The sequence below is a fragment of the Rutilus rutilus genome (assembly GCF_951802725.1).
Source record: "Rutilus rutilus genome assembly, chromosome: 17".
Classification (NCBI taxonomy): Eukaryota; Metazoa; Chordata; class Actinopteri; order Cypriniformes; family Leuciscidae; genus Rutilus; species Rutilus rutilus.
The window spans coordinates 33,664,797-33,680,273 of record NC_140230.1 but is presented as its reverse complement, the minus strand read 5'-3'; the positions used below and the strand labels follow the sequence as shown (position 1 = coordinate 33,680,273).

At 37.5% G+C, this 15,477-nt stretch overlaps 1 protein-coding gene across 4 annotated transcripts in view; it reads right to left on the bottom strand.

The window, feature by feature from the left end:
• Positions 1–3,324: 3,324 nt before the first annotated feature.
• The window catches only part of spire1b (spire-type actin nucleation factor 1b), a 28,611-nt gene continuing 16,458 nt past the window's right edge, over positions 3,325–15,477 (bottom strand). The window contains exons 8-17 of one of the 4 annotated variants that reach the window (XM_084384985.1): positions 14,170–14,299; positions 13,626–13,667; positions 9,794–9,942; positions 9,614–9,707; positions 7,841–7,983; positions 6,508–6,645; positions 5,496–5,566; positions 5,328–5,355; positions 4,977–5,125; positions 3,325–3,903 (exon numbers count right to left, since the gene is read on the bottom strand). In XM_084384985.1, coding sequence (XP_084241111.1) covers positions 3,645–3,903; positions 4,977–5,125; positions 5,328–5,355; positions 5,496–5,566; positions 6,508–6,645; positions 7,841–7,983; positions 9,614–9,707; positions 9,794–9,942; positions 13,626–13,667; positions 14,170–14,299 — 1,203 coding nt within the window. In that variant the 3' untranslated portion in view covers positions 3,325–3,644. Of the gene's footprint in view, positions 3,904–4,958; positions 5,126–5,327; positions 5,356–5,495; positions 5,567–6,507; positions 6,646–7,840; positions 7,984–9,613; positions 9,708–9,793; positions 9,943–13,625; positions 13,668–14,169; positions 14,300–15,477 lie in introns of all 4 variants that reach the window. The other 3 variants (XM_084384984.1, XM_084384987.1, XM_084384986.1) reach the window with 3 other exon arrangements.

Below are 15,477 nucleotides of genomic sequence, written 5' to 3'. Positions count from 1 at the left end.
GCATTGACCTTTGACCCAGATCATATGAAATGAAATACTTGGGGAAATCTGTTTAAATCACTGCAGTTTCTGAATGAGAATTTTTGTACCATCATCATCATCATGATAAACTAATCAAAATATCTCTCTAAATGACGATTAACAGCTGTACACCCCAAAATATTACCTGACATATAAAGCATAAATTATGTAAAAATAAATGCAACTCTTAAAGTTTATAAACCCAGACTGACCTCATCATGCCTGCCAATAAATAAAATGGCGCATACGACTTGCAGGGGTACATTTATCTTAAATTACTCAAAGTCAATCAACATACGGATCATTTACAGTCAAATCACCGGGATATGAGTAACATGAGCTGTACAAATATATACACACCGCCAACATATACAAAAGTCACGGATAGAAAACAATATCTCATGGTGTTTCTAATAGGATCCCAATTGATTTTCAGCTTGTGTTGAGTGACGTATTTGTGCTTATCGGTTTAAACGTCAGTAAACGAGACACACACAATAGATTTTAGACCTTTATACATTAAAGTCAACATGAACTCAAAACGGACTCTTTTCACTTTCTTAATGGATGTTCCTGGTCTTATTGTGAACAATATGCAAAGCCCGATCTGGCCTTTTTCTTGATGAATACCCTGGTTGCAAGTCACGAGACAAGGATTGTGAAAGCAGTGAATATTAAATGTATTGTCCAGCCCTAACGTCACATTACGGAAGTACAACGGCTTGTGAATATCATTTCATGCTGACTTCAAGATCTGTATGAAGACAGCTTTTACACTGCGCTTATGCTGCCTTCACGTGCTCTCGGAAGTGTCCTACTTCCCACTTCTGAAGTCGTGATTACGAGCTCGTCGCATTCAGGTGCTTTGTTCTCGGAAAGAACCGGAATCATGGAGGACACCAGGTTTATTCCTGCCTATTTATTGGGAAAATCTAAATAAAGTCAAAATGATATGTAGCATCCCATTCATTGACAACCATATAACAGTCACTGCACTATCTAGATTAGGAATTTCGGTCAAATACAGGCTATTTACACTGTGTATAAAACACACGCTTCAAATGATTATTCGTATATGTAAATATGAACTACTTTAACGACAAAACAAATTGATATAGCTGATGAGGAAAAAAACTGAGCAATCGTTCTCCCCTCTCCGCCATGTTTAAAGTTTATGGCACGGCCAACTCGGTTCACGTCCAATTTTTAATTAGGAAACTCGTATTTACGATAATTCCGATAGCAGGAGAAGGCAGCATTAACTATGGAAGCCCATTTCTGCCACATAAAAAAAAAACAAATCTTAATTATGACAGTCATGAGACAAAAAGTCACAATTATAAAACATTTTAAGTCATAATTGTGACGTTTCGGTCCGATTTCACAGACAGGGTTTAGATTAAGCCAGGATTAGGCCTAAGTTTAATTAGGACATTTAAGTATCTTTTATAAACGTGCCTTAGATAAAAACATTACTGGTGTGCATCTTGAGACAAAACAATGACACTGACATATTTTAAGATATGCAAGTGCAAGTTTTTTTCAGTTAAAACAGATCAAACATGCATTTTAGTCTGGGACTAGACTTAAGCCTGGTCTGTGAAACCAGGGGATAATGTCATAATTTCTTCATTTTGATGTTTTATGTCATAATTACACTTTAGTAGCATTTCATAGTTATGACTTTATTTCATAATTACGGTTTACCCAGGCATTTTTTTTTATGTAATAGAAATGGGCTTCCATATTTAACCTGGGGTTATCGCCACTTTAACCCCTGCTTTTAACCCCGGGTAAGGGAACGTTTAACACTTGTAATTTAGAAGCACCGCTTTTTACCCGGGGTTATGAAACCCTTCTCTGGAGCAGGGTTAGTGCTACTTTTCCGTTGTTAACCCTGCGATGCGGTGCCTAATCAAAGATGGTCTTATTCAGGGCCGTCTTTAGAGCGCTGCAACGGGTGCGGACACAACGGGCCCTCCCGGAAGGCGACAGCAAACGGTCCGAACTCGCACTGGTCCCTGCCCCATGCTTGGGACGACCTGGTCTTATTATTAGGAGATCCCAGCACTACCATTCGAGAAAGTGTAACAGCCAACTTGGATCACGTGTGTCTTGATAACCAATCATATTACAGCCTTGATGTCATTGAATTGAATCCTAACTGTCGCAATATTGTCTGTGAATTCTCTTTTATAACAGTGGTATAAATCTAAAAAAGAAAGGGCCAGATTTACTAACAGCAGCGCAAACCCTCTTGGCGTTAAAAAAACTACTGTCAGGATTTCCTAAAGACACGCAGTGAAAAATGAGCGCTGAAAGGTGTGGACAGGGTTATTTTTGCGGCTGAACTTATTGCATATGCATTTGTATGAGTTTCCCTTTCAAATGCAAAATGTATGGGAGGAGAGTATTTAAATGAAGGTTTGCACTCGTCAATTTAATGGTATTTGCGTCATAATTTCCCGCACAAAAATGCACGTCTTAAACCAGACTGTAATTTGCGCTGCTCTAGATCGTGTTGGTCATTATGGAAGTGATCCGGCTGTGTCTGTGTTCTGTAATGTGTGTGTCGTCAGTAGATCAAGCGCTGAACTTTACACTCCCAACGCCGCTTTCATGGGATTGTGCATTCACGTTACTTCGCCCTGTTTGGTAAATCTGGCCCAAAATGTATCATTTGATTGTTTAATCAAATGTTTAATGGCAAACATGTTGAAGATTAACCGATTGGCTGTCGCTTCATTAAATGATAAGCTGTTTTCCCACAAAAGCAGTTTATTCAGCGTAGTGTAGCCTCTCCTCCATTGACATCTATTAAAAAAACGGCCTCCGGTCTCCTTCCCAGTACAGCAGCTTTATGCTTTTCTTGCTAGCCTTGGAGGCTTGCCTTAAAGCAGCTTTGGCCAAACTCGTGCAGTGTGAAAAATGCGGTGATAAACCGCCTTCCCACTATCTCCAACATTCGCATACGATTGTCGCATTTAGTCCCCTAGTGGCAGTCGCACAGAACTAGCGAAACAGCCGTTGCTTTCTGTCATAATTATTACTTTTTATGCCATTATTTCGACCTTTTCATGTCACAATTTCAACGTAGTATGTCATAAATATGTCATAATTTCGATTTAGTGTCAATTTCATTTAGTATGTCAGAATTTTGACTTAATATGTCAATGACTTTGAATATTAATTCCGATTTAGTATCATATTTTGGATTCATGTCATAATTTCAACTTTTTATCTCATAATTATGACTTAGTCATAATTACGATTTACCAAAGAATGACTTTTTTTAATCTTAGTGAAAATGAGCTTCCATACAATTGCGTGGATTCCTATTGAAATGTCTGGATTTCGCCCGCAAAAATTCACTATACGTGAAAATTTTACGTGAAATACGATAACCCAGGATTGCGATCCAGGGTGAACTATTTAAATCGTGAAAAGGCCTAATGAGTCATAAAGTTGATTGATTACAGCACAGAATAGAAAATGGGCCACGTGTGGAAGAACTGCTACACATCCATTAGAGTTTATTGTCTCTGTACAACACGGCTGATCTCTCGCTTGACCAGTTCTAATCTATACAACTACAACAGGATGACACACGGCGTGATCCTCGGCTAAACCTCATTGATAGTTCTCTCCGACGGCCGGTATTCTGCGCCCTTCTCGGATGCCATGCTGAAGGACTGAGTCTTGCGTTTCAAGCGCGCACGCTTGTTGGCCAGAGAGAGGCTGTGCTTGCCGGAGGCGATAATGTCGGAGATGAACTTCTTGCAGTCGACACAAACCTCCATGGTGTTCCAGTCTTCCATCAGATCTTTCGGGAGCTCGATTTCCTCCTGAGATGAGGACGACTGCCGAGTCTGCTTAGATAATCTTCGAGAGATGGAAAAGAGACTGTAAATATGAATATCAGCTCGTAGAGACGAGCTCTATGCTATGGAAGCTTAGAATAAAAACATAAAAAAGGTAATTGCGACTTTCTATCTCACAATTATGACTTTTTTTTCCTCTCACAAATGCGAGTTTGGAAACACTTTACAATAAGGTTTCATTAGTTAACATTAGTGAACCACTTTAGTTAAAGGGATGGTTCGGAGTAATTTCAACCTAGGGTCCTTTGCACCATGACCTCGAGTCAAACACCCCCCCAGAAGCCTTTTTCCCCTCGGTCGAACATTATTAAAGTTAGAGCTTATTTAGAGACATCAGCCGAATGGCTTAGTGCAGGCGCTAATGGATCCAAGGCTGTATCTCGTAAATTACTCCACTAATAATGCCCAGAATGGCACCAAACTTCTACAGTGGTACAAATAGGTTCTGTACTCATAAAACGAGGCATTGGAAAGTTTGTAAGTACATCAGGAGTTTATTTAAATAACACTTGCCTGATGGCTAATGCTACCGCTAACCCGCACGTCGAGGTCACTTCCGTGATTTGGGAAAAGCCCGTAAAAGTCCCTTGTGTGAACAATGTGAAACTAAGAGTTAACAACACTTCTACAGCATTTATTAATCTTTGTTAATGTTAATTTCAACATTTACTAATCAAAAGTTGTACATGATAACATTAGTTAATGCACTAACATGAACAGAATGTATTTCTATTAACTAACATTAACAAAGATAATATTGTAACAAATGTATTGCTCATTGTTAGTTCATGCTAGTTAATACATTAACTAATGTTAACAAATGAGACCTTATTGTAAAGTGTTGTAAGTTTTTTTTTCTCCTCACAATTCTGTTTTTATTTTGTTTCCGCCACGAAATAACAAGATAAAAAAGGTAATTGCGACTTTTTATCTCACAATTCTGACTTTTTTTCTCACAATTGCGAGTTTATATCTTACCTTTTTCCTCAGAATTGTGAGATAAAAAGTCAACTAAAATTACCCATTTTATGTTTTTATATCCGCAAGCTTCCATACTGTGCTGTGTTTTTGTACTTGGACATTGTGCGCTGAAGGCTGGGCCGATGGTGGCTCGTGCTGGGCTTCTCTGGCTTGTGGACGGGCTTGTCCCGTTTCAGCGTGGACGTGGACGGACCCAGAGAGTAAATGGGTAGACTGGCGTAGGGCTTCGATGGCAGCCGCATCTAAAGCAACAGAGAAGACTGTGATGAGCACAAAATGAGCTTCCATTAGCTCTCGAAGGACAGAACGTTCCAGACGTGATGAGATTTAAAGGGCCATTGTGACCTTGGAAATGGAGTCATGATGAGCTCGCCACAAATAATGTCAAATGAGAATTACATGAAGTTATGTGAACATGAACGGTTTGTACAGATCGTGACTTACTTTTTTACAGCATTGTGAACACACAGGCCTGCAAAAGTCAAGAACAAGATGATACAGCATCACTAAAAAATTTTTTTGACTTAGTACTTTTGTCTCGGCTGTGTTGGCTTCTATTATAATCCTTAAATGAGCACTGACTAAAAAGTGGGATGGCAAGTTATTTATTACCTTTTACAAAACTGGCAGGTGTAGGACCAGGTAAAGAAGGAAAATCGTTTAGTTCGGCAGCAGAAGCACAGCTGTGAAAAGAGAAATAATGAATTAATACAGAGTTACTGAGAGTCATGCTCAATATTCACAATATATTTGCTGCCAGACCACAAATAAGCAACATTGTGAATATGGCGATGATTTTAAAGCACTTTTTTTTTCATGATTCTTCTTCGTCTCGTGACTTGTACGAGAGTGTTCAGACAGAGATATTTTAATAGTGTCTGATTCGAACTTCAGCAGTAAAAACAAGTTGGTGAGTTTGATTCATTTCTCTGAATCAGTTCAAAATGTCTCTTTCAGTGAATCGATTCAAAACTGTGATTCTACGATTTGTTCATTTCAACTCCAAATGTTTAAAAGTCTTTGTGTGGCATTTATCATGTATCAAAATGTTTTAGTAAAATATAATGTATGGAAAATACACACTACCATTCAAAAAGTATGGGTTCGGTATGATTTTTCAATGTTTGTGAAAAAAGTATTTTCTGCTCACCAAGGCTGCATTTATTTGATCAAAAATACAGTAAAAACAGTAATATTGTAAAATATTATTACGATTTAAAAGCACTGATTTCTATTGTAATATATAGTCAAATGTAATTTATATCCTGTGATCAAAGCTGAGCATTACTCCAGCCTTCAGTGTCACATGATCCATCAGAAATCATTCTAATATGATGATTTGCGGCTCAAGAAACATTTATTATTATCATCAGTGTTGAAAGATGTTCATGACTGTTTTGTTATGCTGACACATTTAAATGAAAATGATTAAATATAATTCTTCCTCGTGTTCATTTAGTCAAACACAATGTGGAAAACATGCCTTGTTTATTTTTAATAAAATGTCTACTGTTGTTAACGTCAAGCTTTTCAGTCTACTTGATTGCTTTTGCAATGACCATTTCGCTGACATGATGCTTCCTCTGAATGGTTGCAGTAATGCGCTAATAAAAGCAGTTCCCACCTTCCCCTTCTTCAGGGCATTGTAGACGTCTTTGTACTGCTGAAACTTCTCCAGTTCGGCTTTGACCAAAACCTGCCGAATGTGCATCACTTCCTCCACCGTCAGAGCCAGACACTCCACCGGGAAACAAAACTCCTCCTGTCCAAAGACATCGGCCAGACGTTACCAGAGACAAAACTACAGCAGCAGTGCCGCTCAATAACCTCTTCACAGCCGCAATGCCAAAGAGAAACTGGGAATTCTGGGATATTGAAGCCACTGCAGACCATCAGCATTCAACATTCAGATTAGTATACTAATATCTCATACCAGTGTGTATACTACAGTATTGTCCAAAAGTGATGTCCGGAGGGGAGATTTGTTTTTAATGACCCTACAAGATTGATTAAATCATCAAAATATGAGGAAAATATATTTTTTTGTATTTTAAATATGAGAGAACACAAAAAGCTGACAGGAAAAAGCAAACATTGACTACAACATAATCAGTTATTCATATTTTGGTTCTCTCTTGTTTATGCATGCGTTCATAATTTCTTTGTATGACAGCCTGACCAAAAATTATGATGGCACTATTTAGCATGTTTCATTGCGTTATCACAAATAAAACTATTAATTACGAGCACAACTACACAATATATGCTTACAAAATCTTTAATAATATTTGAATAAAGGGTGAAGATGTCAATTTTCCAATGCCGGACATCACTTTTGGCCACTACTGTATGACAGTACAAACTTTTTGGAACACAATGCAATGCTCTCATTTCTAATGTGACAAATATATATATATATTTTTTAAGTATTACAGCCATTTAATTTTTATGTGAATATTGATCAGGCCGTCAAAAAAGGTTCACTTAAAAAAGGCAAAGTAGCCAAAATGAAAACTAGAATCAAAATAACTTTAGTTATTTTGGTTCTAGTTTTGATTTTGGAAATAGTCATTTTGGTTCTAGTTTTGATTTTGGAAATATTTCCAAAATCAAAACTAGAACCAAAATAACTTTATTTCCGAATCCAAAATCAAATCAAAACTAGAACCAAAATAACTTTATTTCCAAACTGATAACTAGAACCAAAATAAAACTATAACCAAAATAACTTTATTTCCAAAATCAAAACAAGAACCAAAGTAACTTTATTTCCAAAATGATAACATTGTAAAATGATTAGGTCATTTGACAACAGTGTAGCATAAGACCGTTTGAAGCGTGTTGCATTATTTGTTTCTGTCAACGTCCAAAAGCTTGTGACTGAAAATCATCTGAAGGGACGGCGGCAGAAGTGACAGAGGATGAAGGAGGAGTTTGTAAATGTGACTCTCACTTACTAAGGACTTTGAGCTGTGCCTGGAGGGCGGCAGGAACTGGCGGACACTCGTGGGTGTCTCCTTCTCGATGGAGTGCCGGCGCTGGGCGGGCTGGCGTCGCTCCGGCTGAGGTGTGGACGAGATGGGCAGGAACATGGGCGGAGCTGAGAGAGAGGAGGATAAAGACACGTTACCATCAATACAATTATAGTGCACTGTGATGCTGTGCATTTGCATTAAGCTGAACTAATCATGAAACAAATCACATCAGAAAGTGGACATGGATGACCTCTGGCTGCACTGTGAAACACTTAAAGTGTGTTAAGTGTTTCACAGTGCAGCCGGAGGTCATTCATGTCCACTTTCTGATGTGATTTGTTTCATGCTCCTAAATCAACTCTTGCTTAGTAACACAAGCAAGCCCGGTAACTTTATTAAGAGCTGCAATATAATAATCTGGAGCCAGATATGAAGTGGAGATCTGCTGAGTGTACATTATCCTTCCCATTTCACAGATATTTAGCAAATAAATAAATAAATGGACATTAAATATTGGTTATTTATTTTAAAGTAATCTTAAAAGGGAAGTAAGATTATAGATTATTAAATTTATAAATATTTTGATACTTAGATATTTATATTTTCAAACTTTTGTTTAAGTTTTTAGCGGTTTTGTTATGTTTTTGTAATTTCTATTAGTTTTTTTATACATTTCTATTTAACTTAAATTTAAGTTATATTTGTGCATCAACTTAAACTTATTTCAGTTAGTTGCCAAGATGACATTTCTTATTTTCGTTTAAGTTATTTCAGTTTTTCATGTAATATTTATATTTTATTTTACTTCAGTTTTTTTGTTTTAGTAAACAATAACAAGACTTAATGTGAGATGTGAAACTTAGCAAATTAGGAAACTAGTTATCATGAGCCGCTTTTCCACCGTCGGGTCGAATGCTTCTAAGAACACCAGTATGAAACGATTCCAGTTGTATTTCCACTTGAGCTTGGTTCGGCACGGCACGATTACAAACCGCTCTCGGACATTTACATCTTTACCCAGAACATTTACATCTTTACGGTTTCTTCAAACATTATTAAATATTTTGTAATAATTACTATTAATTTTTTTTACGATGTTTGCCTTTATTGTGATAGGATAGTATAGAGTGGACAGGAAGCGAGGTGGGAGAGAGAAGGGGGTCGGGATCGGGAAAGGTCCACGAGCCGGGATTCGAACTCGGGTCACCCGAAGCACAACGGCACTATATGTCCATGAGGCTATCGGTGTCGACAAATATTTTGTAATAATAACGCTATGGAACATGCACAATTGTGCCGATCCGACATCATACTTGACCAGGCTGTCATACAAAAAAAAAAAAAAAAAAAGAAAAGAACACATGCAAAAACGAGATCCAACAAAATATTAATAACTGATTAGTCAATGCATGCTTTTTATTTTTATTGATGTATATTAGTGAAATAAAACCTGTAGCCGTAGTTTGCCTTTTTTTTGCTAAATAATTTTGTCACATAAATACCTTAATCAAGTTTAGTGTTTTGTTCTTCCCTCATATTTTAAATATATTTTCCATCTATTTTGATAATGAATTTAATAATTAGATTTTTAAATCAAACTTGTAGGGTCATTTAAAACCAATATCCCCCACAGACACCACTTTTGGACACTACTTTATTCTAGAGAGCTCCAAAAATAGAGGGGAAAAAGTAATCCAACTATCAGCATTTTTTTTTTTTTTTTTTTGAAAAATGCAAAAAGAAAAAAGGACTCACTTTTCTTGCCCAGGACGGATTCTGGCGACGTGTCATCCACCATGGATGTAGAGATGCTGGAGCAGCTGGCTGACCTTTGACCTATGGTCTCATCCTGAGTGAGATAACACATTACTAAAAATAAGTGGCTTACATAAAGATTTATATGACCAAAAGTGATGTCTTGATAAAAATCCTCACGTCTGAATCGGAGCTGTCCAGTTCAGACAGTGTCGGTGCCTGAAGTCTTTTCCTCTGAAACCCGCCAGAGCCGTTCTGCTGAAGCGACACTCCATTGGCCAACGACAGCGTGCTGCAGGCCTTCCTCGCCCCGTCAGAGGACGACACGTCTACAACAGCACAGGACAGTTACACGAAGAGCAAAACACGCATACAGACCAAGAGAAGCATGTTTTAGTTTATTTTAACAGCAACTATGAATTATGAAATTTCACAAATAAATTACAAGGAAACGGCAAGTAACACATTGAAGAAAACGTTAAATTTTTAAGTAGAAAGACTGAAATATTATTTACTTGTATATTTTACTTGTACTTTGTTTTATTTACAACTTTGAAAAATCATTTTTTTACAGTGTTGAAGATATGAGCTAATCCTAAAATACAACACTAGTCAATAAAAACTGTATAATCTGCTACAGTTGGCCATTTGTTCTTGTACATGATGCTGAAAGTGTTTCTCTGGATTAGCAGTGAATCTCAGGCGTCAGAAACAGGACAAACACAAGCACATGAAAACGCCACGACAGACACGACACCACAGATGAGAGCCGTGAATGAGTGTGTGACGTAAAGACAAAATATCAAACGCTACATCACATACAGTTGGATCTAAACCTCTGAGACAGCTAGTGAAAATGTTTCTAAATATTTGGTATTTAGTGTGTCTCTCTTGTACTCTTGTGTGTGTCTCGACAGCAGCACTGGACAAGAGCCTGTACAAACGTCACTCATTTTGATTAGAAATAGAGCACTGACGATTAATTTAGTCTTAAAGGCGACCTATTATGTCCTTTTCAAAACACATCATTTTTCACATCTCATCACATTCTTAATTGTTGCAGCTCCTCTCTTCCCAGTCTGTCATTAACGCTCTGTTTAGTTCCTGTCTCTATGAAGCCCCTCCTTCTGAAAAGCACACTGTGCTCTGATTGGTCGGCTGGATCAGTGTGTCGTTATTGGTCGAGCGCTTCAAGCGTGTTTGTCAGATGTCCCGCCCCTTACCATAACCGCCAGTTCCAACACACTACTAACTAACTCTACCAGGCCCCGCCTGTTTATTCTGCATATGAATTATCAAAATGAGGAATATTGTGACGTGTTCGTTCCCGGAAGAAAACTCAAGACTAAAATGGAGGCGTTTCAGGGAGTTCAGAAACACTGACACTGATATAGAGAATAACTCCCGCTGGAGGGACTTTGTGCTTTGGACCTTTTCAAGATCAAACAGCAACATTTAAAAATGTTGAAAATGTTAAAAAGTATAATAGGACCCTTTTCTTTGTTTGCAATTTTTCCAGGTTTGAATAAAATTGTCTGTAAAAATAAATTGTCTGAGTAAAATGGCCTCTGACTTATTGAGCTTGAGCGTTCCTTGACAATATCTTTAGCTGAGTAAATTTCACACATTGTTTTCCTTTAGTCTGTATAAGCCAGTATTAATAAAATATTACAGACACAAAAAATTAAGTTTTGGAGTGTTTTATGATTTTTCCATGATATTCCATGATATTTTGGTACTATGATTGTACCTTGGCATGTAAATGCCATGCCATATAAATACGGTAATCATTCAGTACAACGAGTCGCATAAAAAAAAACAAGTGGCATCAAACAAATGATGCACAAGCTTTCATCAGAACAAACTGGACATTTGAGCATGTGCTATCTTTCTTTAAAACGAATAACAGTTGCTTGATAATTTGATTCATGCTATTCTAATGCAATGACATTCATGCATTTTAAAGGGATAGTTCACTTTGAAATAAAATTTTGGTATGTTTTAGCTTACCTCAAGGGCATCCAAGATGTAGGTGTCTTTTTTTCCGCAGTAGTTTCAATTTTGATATTTTTAGGTCAAACCGTTCTTGTCTGTCAGTCATATAATGCAGGTCTATGGTCACCACCTCAAAGAGCATGCACAGAGAAGTCCAAATTAAACAATTCCCCATCGTAAGTACACATTGATGGCCTTGAGACACGAAACGAGCGGTTTGTGTGAGAAAACGAACAGTATTTATATCGTTTTTACCTTTTGTACACAGCGACGTCCAAGTGTTCTGAGGGCGCGGGCGCTTCCTAGTGTGTGACGTGTACACAGACTGGTGCATAGACATATACACTAGATGTCGCCTTGTCTACGGCAGTTCATTGAACGAATGCCGTAGCCAAGGCGACATCTAGTGTATATATCTATGCACCAGTCTGCGTACACGTCAGATCAGATCACTTGGACGTCGCTGTGTACAAAAGGTAAAAACGATATAAATACTGTTCGTTTTCTCACACAAACCGCTCGTTTCGTGTCTCAGGCCATCAATGTGTACTTACGATGGGGAATTGTTTAATTTGGACGATGGGGAATTGTTTAATTTGGACTCTGTGCATGCTCTTTGAGGTGGTGACCATAGACCTGCATTATATGACTGACAGACAAGAACGGTTTGACCTAAAAATATCAAAATTGAAACTACTGCGGAAACAAAGACACCTACATCTTGGATGCCCTTGAGGTAAGCTAAAACATACCAAAATTTAATTTCAAAGTGAACTATCCCTTTAAGTGTGACTGAAGTGCCTAAACACTATTTGAGTTTGCTGTATATAAAAGTCACATGGTATTACCATTTGATAGCACCACTGTACCGTGGTACCGCCATACACCTTTAAAGTGCAGCCGCTACACAGACTTTCCTCTGTCTGTAAATCCTGCAAACTCCATTTTAACCTCCGATTCAATTCTGCCCACTCATCCTCTCAGATGAGAAACCTTTTTGTGTGACTCGTTCTATGAACATCTGCTGTGAGCTGCACATTTGACCAGTTTCTAGCCACAGTATGAGTCATTTTACATCTCAGCAACAGTACTAATCACAAGATAGTTATTTTAGATGTAAGAATAGTGTATAAACTGTATATGAAATAACCATGTGGTAATGTCAGCCCTGCACTTATCAGTCAACACATCACATGAGTAAACCACATCTTCACATGTTAATCCACTCTACCTTCATGTGAATCAATAATCCTGTATTTTTTTGCATTGCATAATTGATCTACTTCCCCTTAGGCATGTTTCGATCCACTTGTTAAGTCATGACGTAAGGAATTCTGTTTCTGGGTCCAAGCCTCTACTCGTTTCACTTGCGAATAATACCTCAACATTGTTTATGAGCTCTATTTATTTATAAAACACATTTGAACTAAGATTTTATAACGTAAAGTCTCCACTACTGTCACAAATATTTTAACGATTCATAAAAGATGAAAGCCTGGTCATCTGGGATTTCCGAATGGAGATAAAGGTTGGGATCATGATTTTTTGGTAGTATGACATCACATCATGAGTGTATATTATTAGCATTGTTGTTTCCTTTTGGCATCTGATAGAGCGTTTGGACCCAGAAGCGGCGGTGTGTGACGAACGGATTATCATTTATATGTTGTGTTGTGTTAGTAATAACTATATTTTAAAAAAATCATCATTAACAGAGTTAATAAGATGAAATCAAAGTGAATTTTAAATTGGTCACATTTCATTTGAGGGTCAAAAAACTATATATATATATATACACTAAAAATAACTGAATGAATTAATAAATAACATCCATGATGATGTTCATTACTGAACCCTGAGGCACTTTTGTTTTTCTGATGGCATTAAAAGTTTAGTATTAAATACAAATCTAAAGCAGGACCCTCAAATGAACGGCTCCCCGTTTTATATATGAAATGACAGGAGACTAAGCTCTAATCATCACAGACGGCACTAGCGGATCACATCACAGCTTTACCTGATGAATCAAAACTCTGAGACATGCTAAGAGGTCGAATGGCTGCAAGAAAACAGGCAGGGTGTTAAACAGGCAAGTATAAAGATTCACAATAGCAGAAGATGGCTAATTCAGTAATACTTAGTGTGGACAGAGTTTATAGCAAGATAAGACTTGCGGATAAGACATTTCATCCATCAATTTACAGTTGACATTTCATCCATCAATTTACATGGATGGACTAAATAATACGAGACAGATGATCATCAGCCATGTTGGAGGCAGATATACGCCACACACAGAAGCTAGTACTTGTGTGACTGTTGCAATCAGAGCAAATGTCAAGACAGGTTTATTTCTGTGATTGTTCATCTCAAATGAACATCACCAAGTCTGATTACAACATTGAGCTGTGAGCATGTGCAGTGACCTTCACACATGATCCATGATGCATATTCATCTCCATTGACAGCTCCTTTAAATAACCTGCTGTTTATGTCCATCTCAAGCAGCAAATGCATGTATAGTACTGTATGCTTTTGTGTGTGTGAGTTTAAAGTCTCACCGAATCTGCTTCTCCGGATCTGATCTGGCGACACAGGCCTCAGTTTCCTCTCTGATTTGATTCCCTCCAGAATGCGCTCGTGCAGACTGGGAGGACGTTCGGCCTGCGGCTTGAGCTTTCGCGCCGCCACCTGAAATCACACGTAGATATCATGGAGTATTTTGGGAGCAAAGAGACGAGCTGCATTGTGTCTGGTGTTGTCTAATTCACACAATTCCTTGATTGAATCATGCATTAAAGTTCTCTGTTGCAGATCATGGAGGACATTAACAGGGGCTTGTGGTAAAAACGCCACCAAAATGAACAAACCCCCAATTTCAAGATACGGGGTCAAAAATTGGCACTGTACAGTTTGCATCAAAGAAGTATTTTTACGGGGGTTTTTTTTGCAGCGTTAAGCATTATAACCAATCACACACATATTTATCATGAATGAAAAGGCCAATCAGAGGCGAAATCTGCTAAAAACGCTGGAGTTTGTTTCAGTGCACACACTCACTAACTGAATTCTGCACTCTTGTGAATCCTCTCATCTTAAACAAAGTGCAGATATGACGCAAGTAAAAGATTTATTGTAGCGCAGCCAGCTTCATTTATTATAACGGGACTTTTTGTGAGCATGCATAAATCGCACTGAACGTAATTCATGAACTGTAATGGGGAACGTTCTTTGCCTGCTTTCTATATATAATCTGGATAACCATTTTGTTTTTCATGCTCCTAAGATAACCAATGTGAAGTCTTGATTTTGTAGTGTGTAAAACGCAATGAACTAATGCCTAAATGCTTCTCAACTAGTTTAGTCTGTGAAGCCTACAAGAATCTCACATCCCTTTTCAACAAACATAAAAACTTTTTTAAATGTATTCTATTAATTATCATTATTACAATATCAAGGGCAATCGCTTAGTAATAACTTACAATAACAATTAAAATATTGAAAAAAGTATCAGTTTAATTTTATAGATCAAAAACAGCTTTGATATTATGCAAATTGGCAATATAAGCTGTTCTAAAACATCATCTCTTAAAACGCTATTGGTCTTCAGTTTTTAAATATAGTGACGGATAAAGGAATATGACGTAGCCTGATGTTTTTGTTTTTTACTTGAATCCCTGAAAACAGCACAGCACATGCAAATTAATGCAGCTATTGTAGAAGATTTTATTATTTAGAAAATAAGTAATTTAGCTAATATATTTGTACACTATTATTTGCTCTGTGTGTGACTTTGGTTTGACTTTCTGAAGCCTGAAGAAAGGCCTGGAATGTTGCTTGCAGCAGAAAATTATACTCTAGTATGTCAC